The sequence below is a fragment of the Seriola lalandi genome, unplaced genomic scaffold (assembly GCF_002814215.2).
Source record: "Seriola lalandi dorsalis isolate HSWRI2012SDOR001 ecotype SW California unplaced genomic scaffold, Sedor1 jcf7180002054642, whole genome shotgun sequence".
Taxonomy (NCBI): domain Eukaryota; kingdom Metazoa; phylum Chordata; class Actinopteri; order Carangiformes; family Carangidae; genus Seriola; species Seriola lalandi.
In genome coordinates, this window is record NW_019525195.1 from 108,012 (window position 1) to 128,055 (window position 20,044).

General features: G+C 39.5%; 3 protein-coding genes across 5 annotated transcripts in view; all 3 read right to left on the reverse strand.

The window, feature by feature from the left end:
• The window catches only part of siral1 (SIR2 antiphage like 1), a 12,800-nt gene extending 5,530 nt beyond the window's left edge, over positions 1-7,270 (reverse strand). For 2 of the 3 annotated variants that reach the window (XM_023420443.2, XM_087177752.1), the window contains exons 1-3: positions 4,365-7,270; positions 3,586-3,675; positions 3,078-3,330 (exon numbers count right to left, since the gene is read on the reverse strand). In XM_023420443.2, the coding sequence (XP_023276211.1) occupies positions 3,078-3,330; positions 3,586-3,668 (336 nt within the window). In that variant the 5' untranslated portion in view covers positions 3,669-3,675; positions 4,365-7,270. The remainder of the gene's footprint in view (positions 1-3,077; positions 3,331-3,585; positions 3,676-4,364) is intronic. The other variant, XM_087177751.1, reaches the window with a different exon arrangement.
• A 141-nt stretch (positions 7,271-7,411) lies between these two features.
• On the reverse strand, positions 7,412-13,512 carry hacl2 (2-hydroxyacyl-CoA lyase 2). Its single transcript, XM_023420427.2, has 14 exons — positions 13,093-13,512; positions 12,391-12,592; positions 11,888-12,015; positions 11,443-11,693; positions 11,073-11,172; positions 10,823-10,920; positions 10,565-10,701; positions 10,315-10,449; positions 10,030-10,144; positions 9,709-9,878; positions 9,322-9,392; positions 9,166-9,237; positions 8,367-8,472; positions 7,412-8,246 (listed from the first exon to the last, which is right to left on the reverse strand). The coding sequence occupies exons 1-14, from the start codon at positions 13,204-13,206 to the stop codon at positions 8,068-8,070; spliced, it is 1,878 nt and encodes a 625-aa protein (XP_023276195.1). The 5' UTR covers positions 13,207-13,512; the 3' UTR covers positions 7,412-8,067.
• Positions 13,513-13,987: 475 nt separating this feature from the next.
• LOC111665455 (beta-galactosidase-1-like protein 2) lies at positions 13,988-19,136 on the reverse strand. The gene is made up of 18 exons (XM_023420466.2): positions 18,951-19,136; positions 18,665-18,733; positions 18,461-18,556; positions 18,265-18,373; positions 18,063-18,155; positions 17,881-17,962; positions 17,700-17,764; positions 17,476-17,560; positions 17,142-17,279; positions 16,952-17,032; positions 16,684-16,790; positions 15,980-16,126; positions 15,786-15,857; positions 15,512-15,590; positions 15,035-15,122; positions 14,722-14,836; positions 14,515-14,631; positions 13,988-14,401 (listed from the first exon to the last, which is right to left on the reverse strand). The coding sequence occupies exons 1-18, from the start codon at positions 19,112-19,114 to the stop codon at positions 14,291-14,293; spliced, it is 1,818 nt and encodes a 605-aa protein (XP_023276234.1). The 5' UTR covers positions 19,115-19,136; the 3' UTR covers positions 13,988-14,290.
• Positions 19,137-20,044: the final 908 nt, after the last annotated feature.

Consider the following 20,044-nt stretch of genomic DNA (forward strand, 5'->3'; position numbering starts at 1 on the left):
AAAGCATGGATGCGAGAGCTTTATGACACTGATGGCTTTGGACTGAAGTTTAGCATAGACTATAGGGAAAATGGGCTACTGAACAACCCCATCAGTCTCTGTCTCTCTCTGGTCTAGTTGGGTTCTCATTTATTTGCACAGTAATAAAAGAGAAGACGGGCGCTAGTAAGATTAAACACACTCCTTCGTAACTCCCACTGATTCATTTCCATATTTTTAAACATGCTCAAATTCTGGTTTCTTCAATTTGGTGATCAGTAGTAAAAAAAAACAAACAAAAAAAAAAAAACAGGAAGAGTCGGGCAGCTAAGAATAGCAAAGGGTAGTGCAGTAGATGCAGTGACCAAGGTGATTCTAGCACAGGGAAATACTCGGCTGGCTTCCAGAGATTACAGCTCTAATGGGCTAAACAGTAGGAGTCCTTTCCACAGGAAGAAGCTCATTATCCCCATAGTGTCTACAGCACCCATCCTGATCACTGTGTCCCTGGACCGTCTCAGGACTTATGTAATAACCAAATGAAGGGCCAGTAAACAACTCTGTTTTCTAAATATTCATTCTAAATTAATAGTTTTTTTTCAAAAATATAATTTTATTCTTAGTTTTATGCTAGCTCTGGATTGCTCTACTCTGAACATGTGCTCAATTAGTACAATTAAGATATGGGTTAATAATAATGTTAATAAGACATTGACTCTTCACAAGCCTGTTGCTCCTGGAAAATGTCCATAATTCGACGACACAAAACCTGAACTTTTGATCTGTATCCACACACTGTTATGGTTCATTTCACACTGACAATTGACTTAGGAAACATAGCAGCAATAATTTCATTTTGTAAGAAGATTCAAAGCAGGGCTTTAGATGATAGATATTAATAATCAGTTTCCAAATTGAAAATCTAAGATCACAACCAAAATGAATATCAGCAGATGATCAAATGCTTTCTCCACTGACCCAGTTTACATTTCTTGCTTGAATAAATAAACCAGTCAGCAAAGTTGTAATTAGCCTCGTTTTTGCCAAGGTCAAAGGTATGAGAGGATTTGCGACAAAAACCTTCTCTCTGAGTTTTTATTTAAGATTACCCTCATTTTCTGACAGCGTGTGCCTGCAGACTACCATAATCCAACTGATACACAATTTCATGATAAGTGGGTTAAACTCTCACAGTGGAATTAACTGGAACTCAGTGCAGCTTTCTTACCCCTTCAAGCACCTCAGTTTTCTTAGTATTTTGATATTACTAGACACCTCCCAATGATTAACATCAGAATGAAATTCCCAGTTTAGTGTAGCAATGAATACACAGTTTCTGTGTGGTTTTTGATGGGCTTCTAACGTATGATTCAAGGGGCAGTCTATACATAAGTGAATTCCATGTTGAATTTAGCTTTAAGCCGTAGGGCAAACACTAGGATCGACACAAGGAGAAATTCCTTTCGTTTCAGCCAGAGGACAGTAAAGCAACTACATGAACTCAGGTCTAGTGCTAAAACGTGCTAAACTGCAACAGAGGAAATATTTTTGCAATGGATTATGTGAAAAAAATCACTACACGCTAAACCTCTACTGTAACTTACAGTATGCTTGCTGTTTGGGTGCTGCTTTAACTGTCTAAATGGAAAATCTGGGGTGGGGGGCTGCTGGTTCACATCATTCCATGCTTGTTTTTTTTCCTCAGCATGCTAGAGCCTGCTGTGTGGTGTAGCCAACAGCAGTGGGCTGGTGTCTGCACAACTGTGGATTGAAATAAACACGTTGGATAAAGCCATAAAAGCGCTGTTTGCTCCCTTTCTGACAACTGGCTGGAGGGCTGAAACAAAGCGTGTTTTATCAATGTCAAAGGTGCGATGAGACATGACTAACACAGGAGGCAAACGGTATAAAGGCTCCCATCTGCCAGCCCTGCTCCAAAACAGACCTGTCCGACAGAAAGTGCAAGAATTAACTCATTATGTGAACTGGTGTTTTCTTTTACTCACCATCACCACTGAAAATTTCCTGATTCTGACTTTTCATCCTCTTGTTTACTCTATTTCCTCAAAGCATTCTTTTTATTCTCTTTCTCTCTCTCACACAAGTTAGATTCATTTTTGTTCTCTGTCCTCTCTGCTGTCACATGGTATAATGCAGTCTTAAAATTACAAATGCTTGCTATGATAGAATGGATCTCCTTCTTGATACAAATATGGATACATTTTTAGAGGAAGACTGCATAGAGGCTTAAATTGAAACTGCTATTTAATGCGATCAATCATGAAGCTTTACTTAATTATAACAAATATGTGGGATGTCCTCACTATGGGTGATAGGTTGGGTTCTGTCTCTCATATTAAAGCAAACGTCTCGCATACAATTTCAAGTTTGCTGTATTATCATTTCTGCATCGGAAACCCACAATTATGATTGAGTTTTTACCACCTAACAAGAGAAACAAAGTGAATACCGGACTGAATAATAGTAACATTTAAAAGTTGACAATGTATCACGAAACACATTTTTGGGAACTTCTTACCAATGTATCTGGGTTTGGCTGATGAAACCAAAACATCAGCAGCCAGACTACCTTAACTACCCTACAATTGTAGCTATGTGCTACTTTTTTGGCACATAGAAAACCAGTGCAATCCAGGTTTGTATGCTGGAAATGTGCTGTGAACCTTGATCAAGGAAGGCAAGGGAGGGTTAAAAAAGAAAACACTAATGTGGTTCAGCTACCCTGCTTCTGTATAAACTGGTGGTTTTAAAAACACCAAAAAATGCGAAACACAAAACACAGCCTACTCATTGCATGTGTAAATGAGTCAAGATTATCTGACTACAGTGTTTGTGTGTATTGACAAAAATTTCTCAGAACGAATCCCACAAACAAGCTTTGTGTCATTAGGTATAGGTTTTTTTTTTTTAAATGAGATAAGGCTAAGATGTCTTATCTCAATTCATGGAGGCTGAGACAAAATGTCCCTCGCTGAGGAAAGGACAGTGAGCTGGCAGTCTGTCTGCCATGTGTTTGTGCATGTGCAACAGGGTGGTGTAGAAAGGAAAGGCAAGGAAAAAGGCTCAGGCAGTCTTACCGGGGAAAGTTTCTGAATGAGGTCATGGGCCACATGCACCAAATTCTTATCTTCCTGCATGTGCTTCTGGAAACGCCGGCTCTCCTCCTCCTCTAGTAGGTCAAAGTCATTTGCTGCATCAAGTAAGGCTTGGATGAGGCCTTTCCAGGAGCGGAGTGCAGGGACCTGAGGGGCCACTGCAGAGCTCACCCCTGTGCCAATCACCAGGACCAGCTCGGGGGCTCGCTTGGTCTTCAGGCTGGGCAGCAGTTTCCTTTGGGGCAGGCAGAGATTGAGTGATGATGGTTCCAAGGAAGGTGCTTCCCAAATCCTTCCGACAGCATGAACGTTAAACAGACCATTTTCAAGCATACCAGCATGCAGTGCAAGACTAAAACCTACCTTTATTTAGAACTGGCAAAAAAGTAGGGACTCAAGATAAAGATTGTAATCAGCCCTGCTGACAAAAACCAATGAATGAGTTATGGGCATAATGTGCAGCTGGCTCCAGAGCAGCACATCAGCTTACCTGGGCTTTTTTGCATTTGAGTCTGCATCCTGAGAATCAGCTGCAGGTCGCTTCTCAGTTTTCACCGCTACAACGGAGGCCATTCAGCTCCTGAAACAGACAGAGGATCAACCACATGCTACCTCTGAAAGGTTTGGTTAAGTTCAGAGATGACTGTTTTAGCAAATAAAAGCCAACCCAAAACAGCTATCCTTCATACTAAAGCTGTTACATACAACTGTTGGCTGGCTGTTATTTCATCACCCTTAACATCCTGATCACACTGGAATCATGTCAAATAGTGAATTACAATAGATATACCTGCCAGATCAAAACATAGTCCTCTGTCAATTGAAATCTTGTATTAACCTGTCTTGCTTAACTCTATCCTTGTCATTTTACAAACAGGAAATCATTTACTAATTCCTTCCTGGCAACACACCTTATCTGATGACATACCAGGTATTCTTTGTTAAAAAACACCCAACCTACAGCAAGGCTATTGTTCAGGGAAACTTGTAACAGACCAGGTGACGTTACCCAGTTTTTCTAAAACAGCTGCTGCTTCCCTAATGGTTTTTCTTAACTTTAACTCTATGATAAGTCAATGTCCTAACGGTTCAACAGCAAGCCATGTGGTGGAAATCAGTGTTTATATTTAACCCCAGTGCAGTTATACATTTAACATTAATTTCTGACGAGACAATAACCGTAATATTTCATTCAATAGACAAAACGTTACATCGATGCTAATGTTGACGTACAAGGCAAAGTTAACTAGCATTACCACATTACCTTACCTTGATGTAGGTACGTTAATGTCCAGTGTTTATTTCTGTTCAAGTAGAAATCCTTTTGATTCGAAGTCAGCAAAATTCTATTTTGTATTAACGTGGGCTACGTTAAACGGCTTGGAAATCGACTCGACTTTGGAGTTTGTAGCTTTTTCGATAGTGTTAACTAATGCTAATCTGATGTTAAGTTACCGTCAGCGTCGGTGCTGTACTGTATAACGGAAAAACTAAAACCAACAAACGTTTACCAACGCCCCAAGTTAAGCTAACGTTAGTTTGTTTCTTGCTTTAAGCTAAGTTAGCTGTGTCCCGATGTTGTTAAAAGTCCGAAACCGTCTCTATTTTACTCGTCATTCTGGGGGTAACGTTAGAGTGATAAAAGCGGTATATACCCGCTGTTAACCAGTCTGTTTAGCTAAAAAACGCAGTTACTTCGTTTATCCCGTTTACCACTGTACACCAGCAACGTTCTCGACTTTCCCTGCTCTTATTCTAAACATTGCCCGTTTGTGTTTAAGTTTAACGGAGTGGTTGAAGTCACCGCCTGTAAGTGATGTGCGCTTGATCATATGATGCCTTCAAGTGCCCTAAGAATAAATCAGTTTCGTCTTAATTTTCCTGCATGGGGTTTGCCTGACAGCATCTCAAAATCAGACACATCAAAACAGACTCGTCCAGAAAAAAATATCAGCACGAAACAGAAACAGCTCACATCTACGACTGAAAACGAATGATGTTTTGTAAATAATATACCATATCAATTCAAGTCTAAATCTGCTCACAGTTTTATTTAACGGAGTTCAGAAGTATGAGTAATACCATCTTGAATAGTTAAATTACACATACAATAGTGTTTCCTCATCCATTGCATCACAAAGTATATCAATTTTTTTTTTTTTTAAAACAAAACAACAAAGCACTTGTTTACAATTCCAAAGCTAAGAATTAGAGATTTACAAAGAGCACTTGAATGCAGCAAAACCCAGAGGCTTTCTGACTGTGACGTGAACCAAGGTCAAGAGGCTAGCCAGCAGACAGCAATCTTAAGTAAAGTGCACTGTTTGTATAAATCGTTGTTTACACCACAAGCTGTTGCATGTATGAAATTATTGCGCAGGTTGCAGCCCTTTGCAGCTTCATCCAAAAATCTGTGCAATCAAATACGTAAAATCATTCAGAAAACATCAACTCAACCAATCTGTCTTCCTGTTCAAGGCCTCATCTTTAGACAATGTGATTATCGGATTTAATAAAAAGTTAAATTATACTATCAGAAACTTCAAGGCTAAGATCCATATTTATACTTTTGTAATTAAAAGCCATAGTTTCCATATTTCGAAGTAAACCCATAAACACTATTTTTCTTATTTTGAATCGCACCAAACCGTGTTGTAGTGAAGCTGGCATTTAATGATACTCCCAACAGCAGATGTTTTCCCAGATGGACTGTTGATTTCCCCCCATAACGTATGCTAAACAGGAACACGTCAGCATATACAATTTCAGTAAAATTACTACTAGCCTAGCCTGCCATCTCCTGTTTAAAATGAAAACTGCACTTAGAAGTATTAAGGGCAAAGGTCACAGCACCTCATGACAAAGACATTTGTAATTTAAATCCTTCAGTGTTTTGTCTGCTGCTCTTGTGTCAAGTATTTTATTGATAACAGATGTGAGGATGCTATATACTGTTTGTATGTGACTTCACAAAGTTGAAGCATTTTGAACCACTCAGGTGGTGGTATAGTTGGCAGTCCATCCAACAACTGAGACCAAATATTTACCCGGGGATTGTTGGCCCACTTGCACCATGGGTGCAGGCGCAGTTGGCATGAGTACGCTTTATAGGCTTTGCTGTGTTTCCAAAAAACAGGGTACACTGCACCTCAGACATACCATAAAACAGAAGCCCTACTGTACCTCATTACCATTTACAAGTGGTGCCACTGACATGAAAAGAAATCCATACCTTATAATATACATACACACCTCGATATTGCACCTCTTGCCAGATTTGAAGTTCAAGTAGCAGGGAGTGTTTGCAATATTAACTCCACTTCTGCAAGCTAACTGTAGAAAGCAGACAATAAAATCAAAGCCTTTTCTGTCAGTTTAAACCAAACATTAAAAAATAATGTAACTGTTCAACTAGAGATATAGAAAGTAATGAAAGTTATGGGTGGATTATGGTTGCGGTCATTGAGATGTTACGAAAAAAGATAAATAAATAAATGGTAATCCGTACATAAAACTCTACCTGCAATACAGTTTATGCTAAGATCATACAAAAGCTAATTCATTACCCACACTTTCTTTTTTAAATTTATTTGAGAATTAATCCAAATTAACATTTTATAATCAAAAGTCTGACATTACCCAATCCCTTAAAGTACCAAATAAAACAGCAATATTGGAGTGAGATGGCCCCTGCATGTTTGTCTGGAGTGTAAATTATAATTGTATTGCAATATATATTGTGTATAGGCATATTTTAGCCCACATCTCTGCATACAAGTTAGTATTAAATATCATTTAAAAACATAACTGAATGAGAAGACATATTTTCAATCTATACATATCAATAACCTCTTTTATATAGAGATCCTGCTATAGACCCGACCCCTCATTATGATGCTTTTGCTTGTTTACACTGAAGCAAAAAAGGCTGGCATATTGTCCCGCCATGACAGCTCTCCCTTTTACTCAGATGTTGATTCAGCTCTGTGACTATTCCCTGTTGCCAGAACAACACCGTCCTCCCAAAAGTGTTTGTACCTTTATACAGAATGGTGAGGTGGAATAACGCAACATTCCCGCTTCAAACAGGCTGTGTAAAAGGGGTGAAATGATTTGAATATACAATCAAACATTAAAAGGTATACGATTTGTCAATCTTCAACATTCCAAAAAATAATTCCCATTTAACAAATTTTTATCCCAACTGATAAAGAACATCACAGCTGTAAGACTTCATGAATCCTCGTAGAAAGGCGAGGGAAAAGGCATACTGGTCACATTTGATAACTTAAACCAATGCTCTCTCTCAAGCAGAGTGATTTTCTGTCACTTGTTTATTTGCAAGAAACATCTATCTAAGTTATAATAGGCTGGTTAAAGGTAAAAAATAAAACTCCAAAGCACCCGAAGAGGTAAAATTCCTAATCAAAGCAAGGTTTTCTTACTTTTCGTAATTTCCCTTCTCAAAATGCTTTCAAAGAACACAACGTAACCCTGAAAGTAGCACGCACAACAAAAGCTTTAGTTTCTAGGCTGTCAGATCTGCAGCTATGTTTTAAGTATAAGTGGAACATAAGAGTTAATAAATATATATAAATACATAAATAAATAAAGTGGCTATGAATAATAATAATAATAATAATAATAATAATAATAATAATAATAATAATAATAATAATAATAATAATAATAATAGTCATGACTGGTACTTGTATGATTTACTAATATGATTTATGACTAATCCAATGAGGGAAGTAAGTGATGTCATAACTGAACTCTTATGGGAAAGCAGCATAATGTGGACAGTTCCTCTTATCAAAGTGAAATATGGCTTTAAGGGCACACAAAATTAGCAGAGGTCTGGTCAGGGCAAGGTTAAATAATTTTGTACTACTTGCTGAAATCCTTTCAGAGTCTAATAGTAAAACTCTGTGAAGATAGCCAGTGTTAAAGGAAGAAAAATATCTCTGCTCTAAACAGAGATAGAGCCCTCTCTAAAGTTGGTCTTCCCTATCAGAACATTGAGAAGTATAGCCTTGCCCTCCTGGGTCTCCTTTTGAGCCTGTCTGATGATGTCGCTTAGCCTGTCCTGGTCCTCACGCCCTATAAGGTAGCCCTTACCACCGTAACCATCTGCCACTATGTGATAATCTGCAAGAAGGGGGAGAAAGTACAATTTACCAGTTAGCAACTGCCCAGACATTAGAGATGAAGATAAGAAAATTCTGTGCATATACTACAAGCACGCAACATGTTGTGGACAAAATGTACCTGTAAATGCAAGGCCACACGCCACATTGCTGCCAAGGATGGGAACCTGCTCTCTGGAGATCTGACTCCAACATGCATCATTTCCCACCACAGCTATAACTGGTGTCTTGGATAAAAAAGAATAAAATGTGGAACATCAGAAGAAATCAAAAATATAGTCTCTTGCATGTTATTGCTACAGAAACAATACACAGTTAGGTGAATCATGTGCTGAAGTTCATGAAGCCTATAACGGGGTATCAATACATTTTAAAAGCTAATTTAGCATTACAGCTGCCAAGAGCTTTACTATATTTTTTTCACCAAATTTTTACATAATTCTGTTTCAGGCACTGACAGCTCGAAGTCTCAAAAATTGGATGCATAAATGATTAAAATCCAATCACGATGTTGTCTTACAATTAAGTTACAGCTGTAGCGGTTTCCGAAAGACAACCGAAAGATAGTGATCAATTACACAATATATATCCAATCAAGCAATCAAGCAATGTTTTCCATCCACCTATATGTTACGTAGACAGTAATTAAGTTTAACTTTAGTTTTAAAAGTTCTAATTCAAACACATGCTCCAGTACAGCTATGTAATAAGTTTGACTTAGACTGACCCAAATGTATGCTGTATTAAGATTTTAAGTGATTTCAATCTAAATTACCTTTTCCATTTATGCCATTCTCTACAGTAGCAATGCTTTGTTTGTTAATGGCTGGCCAAAACTGTTTCAAAACTAACACTGCTTTGTGTTGTTTGTAATAATTATGCTATCCATTTATCATGGATGATTGTGTGGGTGATTTTACCTTGTGTCTGGTGAACGTGTCGAACTCTGCAACACTGTATCCTAAGGAGCCGTCACCATACACTATCCACACCTGAAAAACACACAAAGAGGCATTTCATTCGTAAAGGGTGACCACAGAAAAGTGCTTTCAGAAATGCCAGAATAAATACTATACCTCAGATTCAGGTCGGCACAGTTTTGCCCCCAGGGCAAATCCTCCTCCAACTCCTAGGGTCCCAAAGGCTCCTGTAGGAATGAGGAATAGGACAGTTATGACTGCAAATAAAGCATTATTAGCCTCAGAATACATTCTTAAGATACAGACAAAACATGACTTGTGATTATGTAGAACAAACTTTAGATTTCGAATAATATGAATGAACCTGACTACTACAGCATAGTTTTCTGTGCACTCCTGTAATCTCTTCATAGTCATACAAACAAGCAACAAAACAACAAACAAGTAAAGTCAACAAATTAAGTGATTTTAAATTATTATTTCATGGTCATACTGCAGAAATTACAAGCATTTTAGATAACCTTTTGATCTACAGTATCTCACCTGGATCCAGCCAGCGCATAGGTCCTCTTGGTCTCATTATGTAAGCAGCACTTCCAACAAAATCACCGCCATCAGCGACAATGATGCTGTCCTCTGCCATCAGCTCATCCACACGGTGGAGGACATTTAGTGGATTTAGGTGGTGTTCGGTCTTCTCATCAGCTTTAGCCCTGGAATAAAAAATAACTGGTTTATGTGATGGAGAAGTTGCATCTGCATTAACATTACTGATAACAATGGGTTTCCTTTCTTATTTTTAAAGACTTCACTAATAAGCACTGAGACACAGAACAGGGACCAGGGATCGTCACCTCTGCGCACCTGTTTACACTTTCTTTGGTTACATCTCCTGCTTTGAGGCTCTGAGGCCATTCCTCTGGACAGCGATGGCCCTTCAGGCCTTTAGAAAGCCGCACTAAGAATGAACCAGCATCACCTAAAAAAATAGACCAATATTTACATTTTAAACTTTAAGCATTTCAGTAATAAACTGGAGCCAGTGACAAAAAGTTTTTCTTCATTTCAATTATCACCAGAGATCTAAAATGCTGACATATTGCTACTTTAATTATAAACCTGGATGATGATTGCAGCTTGGGAACATACCCTGAATTGCTATAGTTGGTTTCCAGAACATATCTGAGTTTTTCAGCAGCTGTGTCTTATCCCTGTTGACAGCGATGATCTTGCTTCGTCGGTTGAGAACTCTGCCGTAGCTCAGGCGGAAGTCACACACAGTGCCTGCAAACACAACACACAATGTTAACATTTCTCTAGGAATTCCTAATAACCTGTGGCCATACTGGCAACCTCAAAAATGTATCAAAATAGTTACTGAAATTCTAAGTTGCCTGACCTGCTAAGAGCACCAGGTCGGCTTCCTTCAGAGCATCTCTCCTGTTCTGTCTGATGTGGATGGGACTGTCTTTACCCAGCATGCCACGAGACATGCCCCCAAGGAAGCAGGGAATGCCCAGGTCCTCCAATGCCTTCCTGTGAAGAAGGAAAAATATTTCTAGTATCAACAGAGAGAAACCAAAAAGAGTGCCAGAAAAACAGACAGACACAGGACAGAAAAGTAGAGAAGAGGGGGGTATAAGACATTGTCCTTTACCTAATGTCATCGACCGGTGTTGGGGGTAGTGTTGCTTGGCTACCCAGCAGAATAACAGGTTTCTTGGCTCGACTCACCAGCTCTATGCACCTTTGTACCTGATTTGTATTGAGAAGTTAAAAAATACAGCAAACCATTTAAAACACCTTCTTAATACTGTACACAATGAGAGGGCTGTCTGATTGAGGTCTTTAACTAAAAGTGAACATGTAAGTAGCATCATATGTTTACTACCAGCAGAAAGTCTTACCTGATCGTCTGTGGCTTGTGGAATGTCAACAGGAAGTGGGGACACATCTCTGGTTTCCCAGGCTCCAGCAAACAGGTTCATGAGGTGGTTACTGAGGTACCTTATGAGAAATCACACCATCACATGATATTGTTTCATATGTATTATGGCATTTTTGCCTTTAAATTTACAAGGTATGTGTGCTGCTGGGCTCCCAGCATGCCCTACAGGCTATTTATTTATGTGTAACAATGTAGCATGTTGCTGATTTTTGTTTTGCATAGAAGTGAAATTTTATTCTAACTTGTACTTTCATACAGTATGATTACATTTTTATTTATCATCTATTAATATACATGTTCTGTGTCAACAAGACAAGCTGATAAGATACCATGAGACGATTTTTCCCATCAGGCCTTTGGGAGGGTTCTTAACCCCAAACTCTTTGGACACCAGGTGGTAGGGGTAGAGTGTGTCGATGGGGAACTCTATGAAAACAGGACCAGGAGTTCCAGACTGGGCGATGGCCAGGGCCCTCCTGACCGTAGGCACAATCTCTCTGATAGTCCTGATGGAGGCACAGAACTTACACAGCGGCTTGAACAGAGACATCTGGTCGATATCTTGCAGCGCTCCTCTGCCCTGTACCACAAATACAGTTGACAGAGAAGTTAGAAACCTAAGCTGAGAACAGTTTAAGTATAACACACTTTATTGTACACTGTGACTGACAGCAGCTGAACCCACTGCTCCAAACTGACAATTGTTTTGTTCTGTTACTTTATTTTACCTACACATTCACATCATATTTGGATCAGTATTTGAATCCACTTCACCTGCAGTAGTGTACCAGCAGCTCCCCCTATGAGGAGCAATGGAGATTCAGCCATCTGAGCGTTCTTCACTGCTGTAACTGTGTTAGTGAGGCCTGGGCCGGCAGTTACCGCTGCTACACCAACAGTGCCTGGAGGAAATACAATCATAGTAGCTATCAACTAGCCCCAAAAATACACTCATGAATCAGTCAGCCCAATATATAAGACATTCAGACAGTTCTATCTAAACCCATTGCTATGCCAAACTATTTGAAACACCAGGGTCACAACACTGGCAGACCTAAATGTAATCCAGCCTCTATCAACACTGTTAGATACCCCTCTCATATTGTTTGCAGTGGGAAAGCCCTCTAGCAAAACACACTTTAACATGGCTACAACACACCCAATTCATTTATTCCACAAAACTGCTGGCAACATAATATGAGCTCAAATAAGACTGAGGGTCACGTATTTAGATTCATATATGTCGATACGTCTATTCTGGTAACATAAATCTGCACCTGAGAGTCTTGCCACAGCATCAGCAGCGAAGACAGCAGTGGCCTCGTGTCTGGTGTCCACGATGCGGATGCCGACCTTCTCGCAGGCCACCAGGATGGGCGAAATGTGTCCACCAACAAGAGTGAAAACATACTTGACCCCATGGGCACGGAGGACCTCTGCCACACTTTCGCCACCATGCCGTGGACTTTGTATTTCAGTCTGAAAGAAGTGAGAGGACAGAATAAAAGTTAATCCAGTGAACAGAGTATTGGGATCATTCCTGTTATTTCACTGATTTCATAGAATAAGCAATTTGGTAAAGTAGAAAAAAAGCTCTTTCATAGATAATCAACTATCAGTGTGAGGTGATAGCCCCTCTGGAGGTCACCTGTCACACCATCTCTTCACTCTACTGGCCTCTCATATTTCACAATAACCACATATTGTCAGGCTTGCAGTGGTGATGTGCCTCTGGCTTTTGTGCAATCCCACTAACAGCCCGAGTGTTGTGATAGCCTTTGTGCTGGAAAACCACAGGGCTGGTCAAAGTTTACATTAATGAGCCCAGCTTACCTTTCACCTTTAACAACCCACAAAGCACAGGTGGGAGTAAAGGATGCAAGGGTATTTGCTATGACTCATCTGTTCAACATACTGCTATACAATATAATGCATGTAGAGTAAAGGAATAGAAAAATATGCATGTTAAAAAAACCTACCTTGTGAAACAACTGGTAGAGTATGCCAAGTTTGTAGGCTGCAAACACAAGCCCACACACCGCAATGCCCGCAGAGCATCCAAGAACTGTGCCAACGGTTCCAAATGACTCCATATTAGGATGCTGAAGCAAACCTTTAGTTGTAAAAACCCAACTTAGCTTAACTTAATATCCAAACCTACTCTTAACTCGTCCAGTTCAGCAGCTCTCCGGTTCAAGCTAGGCTAAGATACTGTGGAGCTGCTCCTACAACTGCTATACAACCATTTCAAAAGGTCGTATTTTTTATCAGTACATTTACTGTGAAATTTACTGGTATAAATATCCTGAACAGAGGCTTTGAAGGGCATGTAGTCGGCTCTTCTGCAAGTTGAAAATGACCGAGCGCTCTTTCCGCAATTGTTGTGCCAACACAGGAACATCAGCGGATAGCGTATATATTTACAGGTCAAGTTAGCTAGAACTACAAGTGAAACATCCGGCTATAATTTTCAAAATAAATATATATATTACATTTTCACTGAATATATTCACAATGACATGAACACATGTATATAGATATTCATGTTTTCAAAAAAATGATAAAATATGACTATTATGTCAATATTGTGTACCGGGAATTTTCTCTACATTTTTCAGTCTAACAAATGTTAGCCCTTTATTGTGAAGGTAAAGACGTCTTTCTTTCCGGCCACTAGGCTTTGATATTAACAGACAAAGTTGTGTGTCGGTCAGGTGTCGCTTCAGTAATAGACAAGCCTTTGGTCCAATGAGAAGCCGTGAGGGTGTGTCACGCTGTCAAAGGTTCAAACTGCGATATTTAATCAGAGCAAAGTTCACAATGAAATGAGAAAACAAAAGAAATCCGAAGGTGTTGATGTTTAATTTATTAATTTTGCGAAAAAAGACATAATGCACCGGAATCAATGGCAAAATGTAACATTTCACTAAACCTTTAAAATATAAAATTAAACATACTGCATAGCTTCTGAAAATGTTATGGTTAGTGAATTAATTGTATGGGTAGGCTATTTGAATTACTGACAGTAACCGCTAGTCTCAAGAAACTGTGACCCTATGTGTGTGAGTGTGTGTGTGTGTGTGTGTGTGTGTGTGTGTGTGTGTGTGTGTGTGTGTGTGCGCGCGCGCGCGCGCGCGTGTATGTTTGAAAAAGCATGTGTGTTGCTTTACATTATTTTCACAGCAATGTGCAAAAGGGGAGTTTGTAAACATCAATTGTCTTTCCATGATCAGGATTTTCAGCAAACAGTATTTTGTCATCCGCTTTTTGTTCCTCAAAAACAACGATCTGCAAGAGAACATAAAACACACAAAAGGTTGTTACAGATTATCTAAAGAAAAATAAAAAGCAGAGGTGAACTCAACTGCTGTTAAACACCACGTGTTCCAACAGGGGTTTACCTGATTCTCTCCACTTCTGAGCCAAGGTCCTGGGAGGTAAAGGAAATGCTGAGGACCAATGAACCAGTGGCGTCCAAGGTTCTGTCCATTGACAAACACAGCTCCTTTACCCCAACCCTGTGGATGGACGATCAATAAAATAATAATGTGGAATGTGAGTTTGCAAACTGTTTTACGGCATAACCATTTTTTGTTTGTTTTACTCACAGGGAGTATAATGAAGGTGTCTCTGGGAGGCCCATCCACATAGAGCCTGGCCTGGAAAAACCCTGGAACGGAGGGCGACTTGAGGTCAGACTTCCATTGACCTGAATTTATTAATCTGAAACAAGATTGAACAATCATTTGAAACACTGACTGTAAACATGTGAAACTAAAATCAGTCTGACATTATGTGGTGTGAAAGATATTTTAGGGTGAGACCACCCTTTCATTTAAAATGAGGAACTGTCTATAAGTGTCCATGAAGAGGTCTAGTAGTAATTTTCACAGTATTGAAAATTAAGTTTAGATAACCAACCTTTTCATAAAGCCTGGCTTCATATCTAAACAGAAGATGGTAAATCCTCGCAGGGGGCTGTGATTCAACAGAATGTCTCCCACAATACCTAATATGAGGGGAAAATATGAGATGCAGACATGCAGTACTAGCAGACAAAACACAGTACACAGACACATGCTTTTTAGTGTGCTCTATCCTATATATACTGCATGGTTGTGGTGTAAAACAAAACACAAAAAGGGAAATAAGAAAGTTTCTGCAGCTGCAGTGATTTTATTTGTCTGAGTGAACTGAATAGATTTTTCAGTGCCCAAGCAACATGATCTGAACTGTTATGATATTTCCATTGGCTTGAGCAATGTTGTAATGCTCACTTCCATAGTATACATAAGAAATGCACAGTGGCTAGTATATAGATTCAGATGACTGAACTGGTGTAAAAGCTACAAACCAATGAGGCAAAACACATTACGCTGCTGAGTGAAGGTAGAATACCTTTGCGTTGTTCATCCAGAGCTTTCCCGTAGTTCACTCTTCCACAGTTCTCCACGAGTAAGCTCAACATCCTTTCTCCCTTTAATGCACAAAACACGATAGTCATTTGGAAAGTTATTGAACAAAGAAAAGTGATCACAATGAGACAAACTATTTCTCTGCTTGTTTGAATAGGATCCCCAAGTACAGCTTCTCAGAATCACATTTTGTTGTAAGTTCCTCTAAAGGAACGGAGCATGTCGTGTACAGAAAAGAACAGAAATAATAACATTACCTTTCCATCAGGGAGGGTCAGCTCATGAGTCTTGTTGTCCAAACTACCTACACATTGTTTGTCCACAAAAACCTATAGAGAAAATTAAAAGTCACAATGACAGGATTACATGTATAGCCTTAGAAAAGGTATTATGAAACATTATGTATGAACAGTCTGTGTGTCTGTCTCTGGGTCGAGCTGTATGTCCTCACCAATGCTCTATCTCTGATGTTGTTCCTGGAGTTGAGGGTTCCTCCACTGCTGATGGTGGTTTCATACAGTGTGTAACCATACGACTGACCGTTGCTATTGTTGACAGGTAGACTCTCCATGTTCACTGGCCTCTCTGACCTGTATGGCTGGATGAACAGTCAAACAACCCAACATATTAGATAGAGGAATCTAGCAGAACATGCTAAAGATCAGACATCTGAAAACAGTGGCGTGAGGTTAAATCATTATCTGTGTAGTTTTAGAGGGAGGTCCAAGATGCAGTTACAGAGCTGGGTTTGTATTGTCACTGAATCAAATTGCACAAGATATATATGCATGCATGACACTGCAAGTGGAAAAAGAGAGTTGACCAAATAGCATATGACAGATACTTCTTGGTGTGTTGACACCTTGGAACATGACCAAATCTGAGCTGCCAGGTGTGTGACATCTGTCTTGAGCATAAACAGCATGTTGCTACATCTCCAGACATGTGGAGACACAGCAGCAGACACACCAGCTGATAACATTGTTAACAGCCCACGTGTCTGATGTCTGTCTGAGGGTCACCACCATCTTACATTTTGCTCTCATCCCAGTAGTGACAGTATGGCCTAGTTGGAGTTTGAATACAACATTTTCCCTTCAGTAGATTACAGAATCAACCGTCACGCCAGACAGGTGCTCGGTATCTCTATCTTACCTTGTCGGTGAAGTGCAGGCTGTCCCACAGTGACAGGTGCTGCTGGATGACAGCCGGGTCGTATGCTCTTCGCTCCTGAGGAGGGGGCACTTCAGGCAGAGGCTCAGCTGGAACACGAGTTAGCAGAAACATTTAATTAAGGTCCAATTATGAAAGACTCAATTACTCAGGGTAATGAAGTCATCAATTGAACAGCTTGGTGTATATGGCTTGTCATAAAATTTTTGTCATGAAATCAATACATGTGGATACTTAAAAAGGAACTTACAGTGGTACTGGCTGAATAAAGTCCTCAACAGTTGATATTTTGGGGTGCAATCTCCAGCCTCAGATAAAGGAGCGTCATAATCTGCAATGTCAACATTTACAAAAACAGTATGAAGCAATGCATTTGTTTAGGGGACACTCTTTGTTCTTTGGTCTCTGAGCTCTAATGGAAAAAGATGTTTCCTACCAACCATAACTGGTGACCTGAGGTCTGTAGGCGCCAAAGTCCATCGCTCCATTCATGAAGCCAAAGCTGGTTCCACCATGAAACATGTACAGATTGATGGAAACACCTCGCTCCAGGATCTCTGACACCACAGCTAGCATGTCTGTTGAGGGGAAGCACACAAATCACTCGGTACAATGCTTCCTACAGTATTTAATACGTAAACACATGAGCCAAAGAGCAATATGCAGTAATGAAGGAGTTAAGTCAGGTAGTAATGCTCTTCTCTGTCTCTGTCTGAAATGAATTATAAATTATACTTTATTGCTGGAGAAACAACTGCTGAAGTGTTTCCATACCCACAGCATGGAAGACATGGTGATTCTCCCCCCAGACATCAAACCACCCAGACCAGTACTCCATCACCATTAGAGGTTTCTGGGGCTACACAGAACAGCACACATGCCTGTATTAAATACATATCTTGCTGTCTACTATCAGAGGCTATTATTTTCCCTTTTGACTGTTGGTTGATGCTCTTACATATGCAAAAAAATAACTAATGCATGTTACATTCAGTTACCTGCATGTCAGCCAAGTGCTGGATCGCTCCAAATGACAGTCTCTGAAGATTTATTGTTTTTAGAACTGAAATGAGCAAGATACAATATCCTCTAACATCATATAGTATCAAAGGAAAAAATAAATTTTGTATTCTTTTATTTTCTTTTTAACTGAAGGGCTACTTCTGATAACTTCATTACCTCCCTCCACTCCTCCAAATCTCAAGCCCTCCCAGTTGTCTGAAGTCAGCAGGAGCTCATTGATCCCTCTGGCCTGGAGACACTTCAGTCAAAGGAAGAAGAAGATGTTACATACAAGAAAGATGCTAACTTATCTACACTTTGATGTAACACATCACAAAGAAAGAAATTGATAAACTCACATTCTTTATAAATGCCATGTATTTCTCATCTTTTGCATATGATCCATACTCGTTCTCAACTTGCACTGCAATGATTGGGCCTCCCTCTTCAAACTTAAAAAAAGGAAAAAGGAAAAAATATATGTCTTCCTCAATGATAAAATATTCCTCTATTATTCTAGAAACAATATAAGATATAGTGAAAACAGTGAGTTGGATTCACCATCAGAGGTTTGATAACTGAGACAAGCTTGTCAAAGTAGAGGTTGACAGCATCTACAAATCCAGGATAAGTTGTCCTCAGCTGCATGTCTTTGTCTTGTAACAACCAGCTGAAATAAAACATGAGAACAACTGTGATGGCATACTGCTCATACAGTCTATGGCTGTATTTTTAAATAATGACCAAATGGTGTTACCTAGGTAACCCGCCCAAATCCCATTCAGCGCATATGTAAGGCCCAGGACGCAGGATGACCCAGAGACCCAACTCTGCTGCTAAACTGACATAAGCCCTGAGAAAAGGACAGGAACCTTCTGCTTAATTTACAAAAAGAAAAATCATTCATAACATAAAATTTAGTAATTCTACAAAGAGGAAAAAAAGATGAAGGACGCCTTACCTAAGGTCCAGCTGATCCTGAAAGTTGAATGTTCCTCTCTCAGACTCGTGCAGGTTCCATGGCACATATCTGAAAAACAAAAGCAAGAAAATGATTCTTTATAGCTTATAAATAATTGTGGCTTGTAAATTCCATTTGGGTCAGTTCTTTTACATCATAAGGTGAACTATTTAATAAGGCATTTTATACAAACACATTCGATTTGATTTGTGTTTGACCTCCTCCAGTAGAAGAACAGTGAAAATCGTGCAATATGAGCGATAGTCAAGTTGCAGTGGGAGCCTACGTTGTGAGAGTATTGAGGCCACAGGCCTTCATCTTCAGCAGCCGATCCTCCCAGTAGGCTCTGGGGACACGGAAGTAATGGATGGAGCCTCCCAGGATGAGAAAGGGCTCTCCCTCCAAAGTGAACTGAGACGAGTGGTCCCTCAGTCCCTCCAAGCGGCTCATTCTCCTCACTTCAGGGTGGTGTCTAGTGGGGAACTTTTACATAAAATAAAAGAAAAAAAGTCTATTCTGTGAAACAGGTCGACTGTGTTGGATGATTATATTCAAAGTGTACAAACGTAAAAGAAACATTTAGGCTACTTCAAATGCTAAATCCGTGATAGTATGAACACTCGTTGCATAAAATAAATAAATTGACTTTAAAAAGCACAATAAAAGCCAAACCTTAGGAAGACTTATCATGAAAGTCCCAAATGCAGAATTAGCCTACAGAAAAAACATCAAACATCAAAAACACACACTGTCAAAACTGAACCTTGAAGCTTAGCTTACCAGAGAGTGTTTGAAAGGAGGACGGTGCTGGGAGGCCTCAAACTCTGTGGATAAGGGAAACTATTGTTGTTTCACAACAAAAATATAATAGTGCTCTGTCTCTCTCTCTCTCTCTGTCTGTCTCTCACTCTCTGTGGCACTCAGTCAGAGAAGGGAGGAATTACATTGCATTGCACTGTATTGTACAGAGTAATGTGACTTCATGGTATAGTTTACAGTTACTGACTGGGGTCTACTAATGCCCTCTAGTGGTTTAGTTTAGTCAGAGCCTAAGGGACCGTGTGAAACTGTGGTCATAAATTAATGTGTGAGCATGAATAAGTGTGTATCTGTGTGCGTCTCTGTGTGAGAATGTATGCCTGTGTTTCATATTATTCATCTATTGTTTGTTTATTTATCCTCTCTGTCCTAGTTAGAATATTGCTGAGGTTTTTATTTTTATAAGCCTCTGAAAGCATCTCAATACATTTTATGATTATTAATAAGATAAAAAGACAAAACCTAGATTAAGGGCCCTGCAAAAAAAGAAATTGGGCAGAGAGAAAACAGTTCTATAAAACATAAAATATGTTATATATGGAGAGCATTTTTGGCAGTGGT

Excerpts from the sequence above, each read along its gene's own strand:
- hacl2 (XM_023420427.2), bottom strand. The coding sequence starts at position 13,206 with ATGGAGTCATTTGGAACCGTTGGCACAGTTCTTGGATGCTCTGCGGGC. Across the intron at positions 11,173-11,442 it reads ATGGGAAAAATCGTCTCATG|GTACCTCAGTAACCACCTCA; the intron begins GTATCTTATCAG and ends ATTTCTCATAAG. Across the intron at positions 9,879-10,029 it reads ACCAAAGAAAGTGTAAACAG|GGCTAAAGCTGATGAGAAGA; the intron begins GTGCGCAGAGGT and ends TTTTTATTCCAG.
- LOC111665455 (XM_023420466.2), bottom strand. The coding sequence starts at position 19,114 with ATGAGCCGCTTGGAGGGACTGAGGGACCACTCGTCTCAGTTCACTTTG. Across the intron at positions 17,280-17,475 it reads CCATGTCTTCCATGCTGTGG|ACATGCTAGCTGTGGTGTCA; the intron begins GTATGGAAACAC and ends TCCCCTCAACAG. Across the intron at positions 16,127-16,683 it reads GCCTGCACTTCACCGACAAG|CCATACAGGTCAGAGAGGCC; the intron begins GTAAGATAGAGA and ends CTGTTCATCCAG.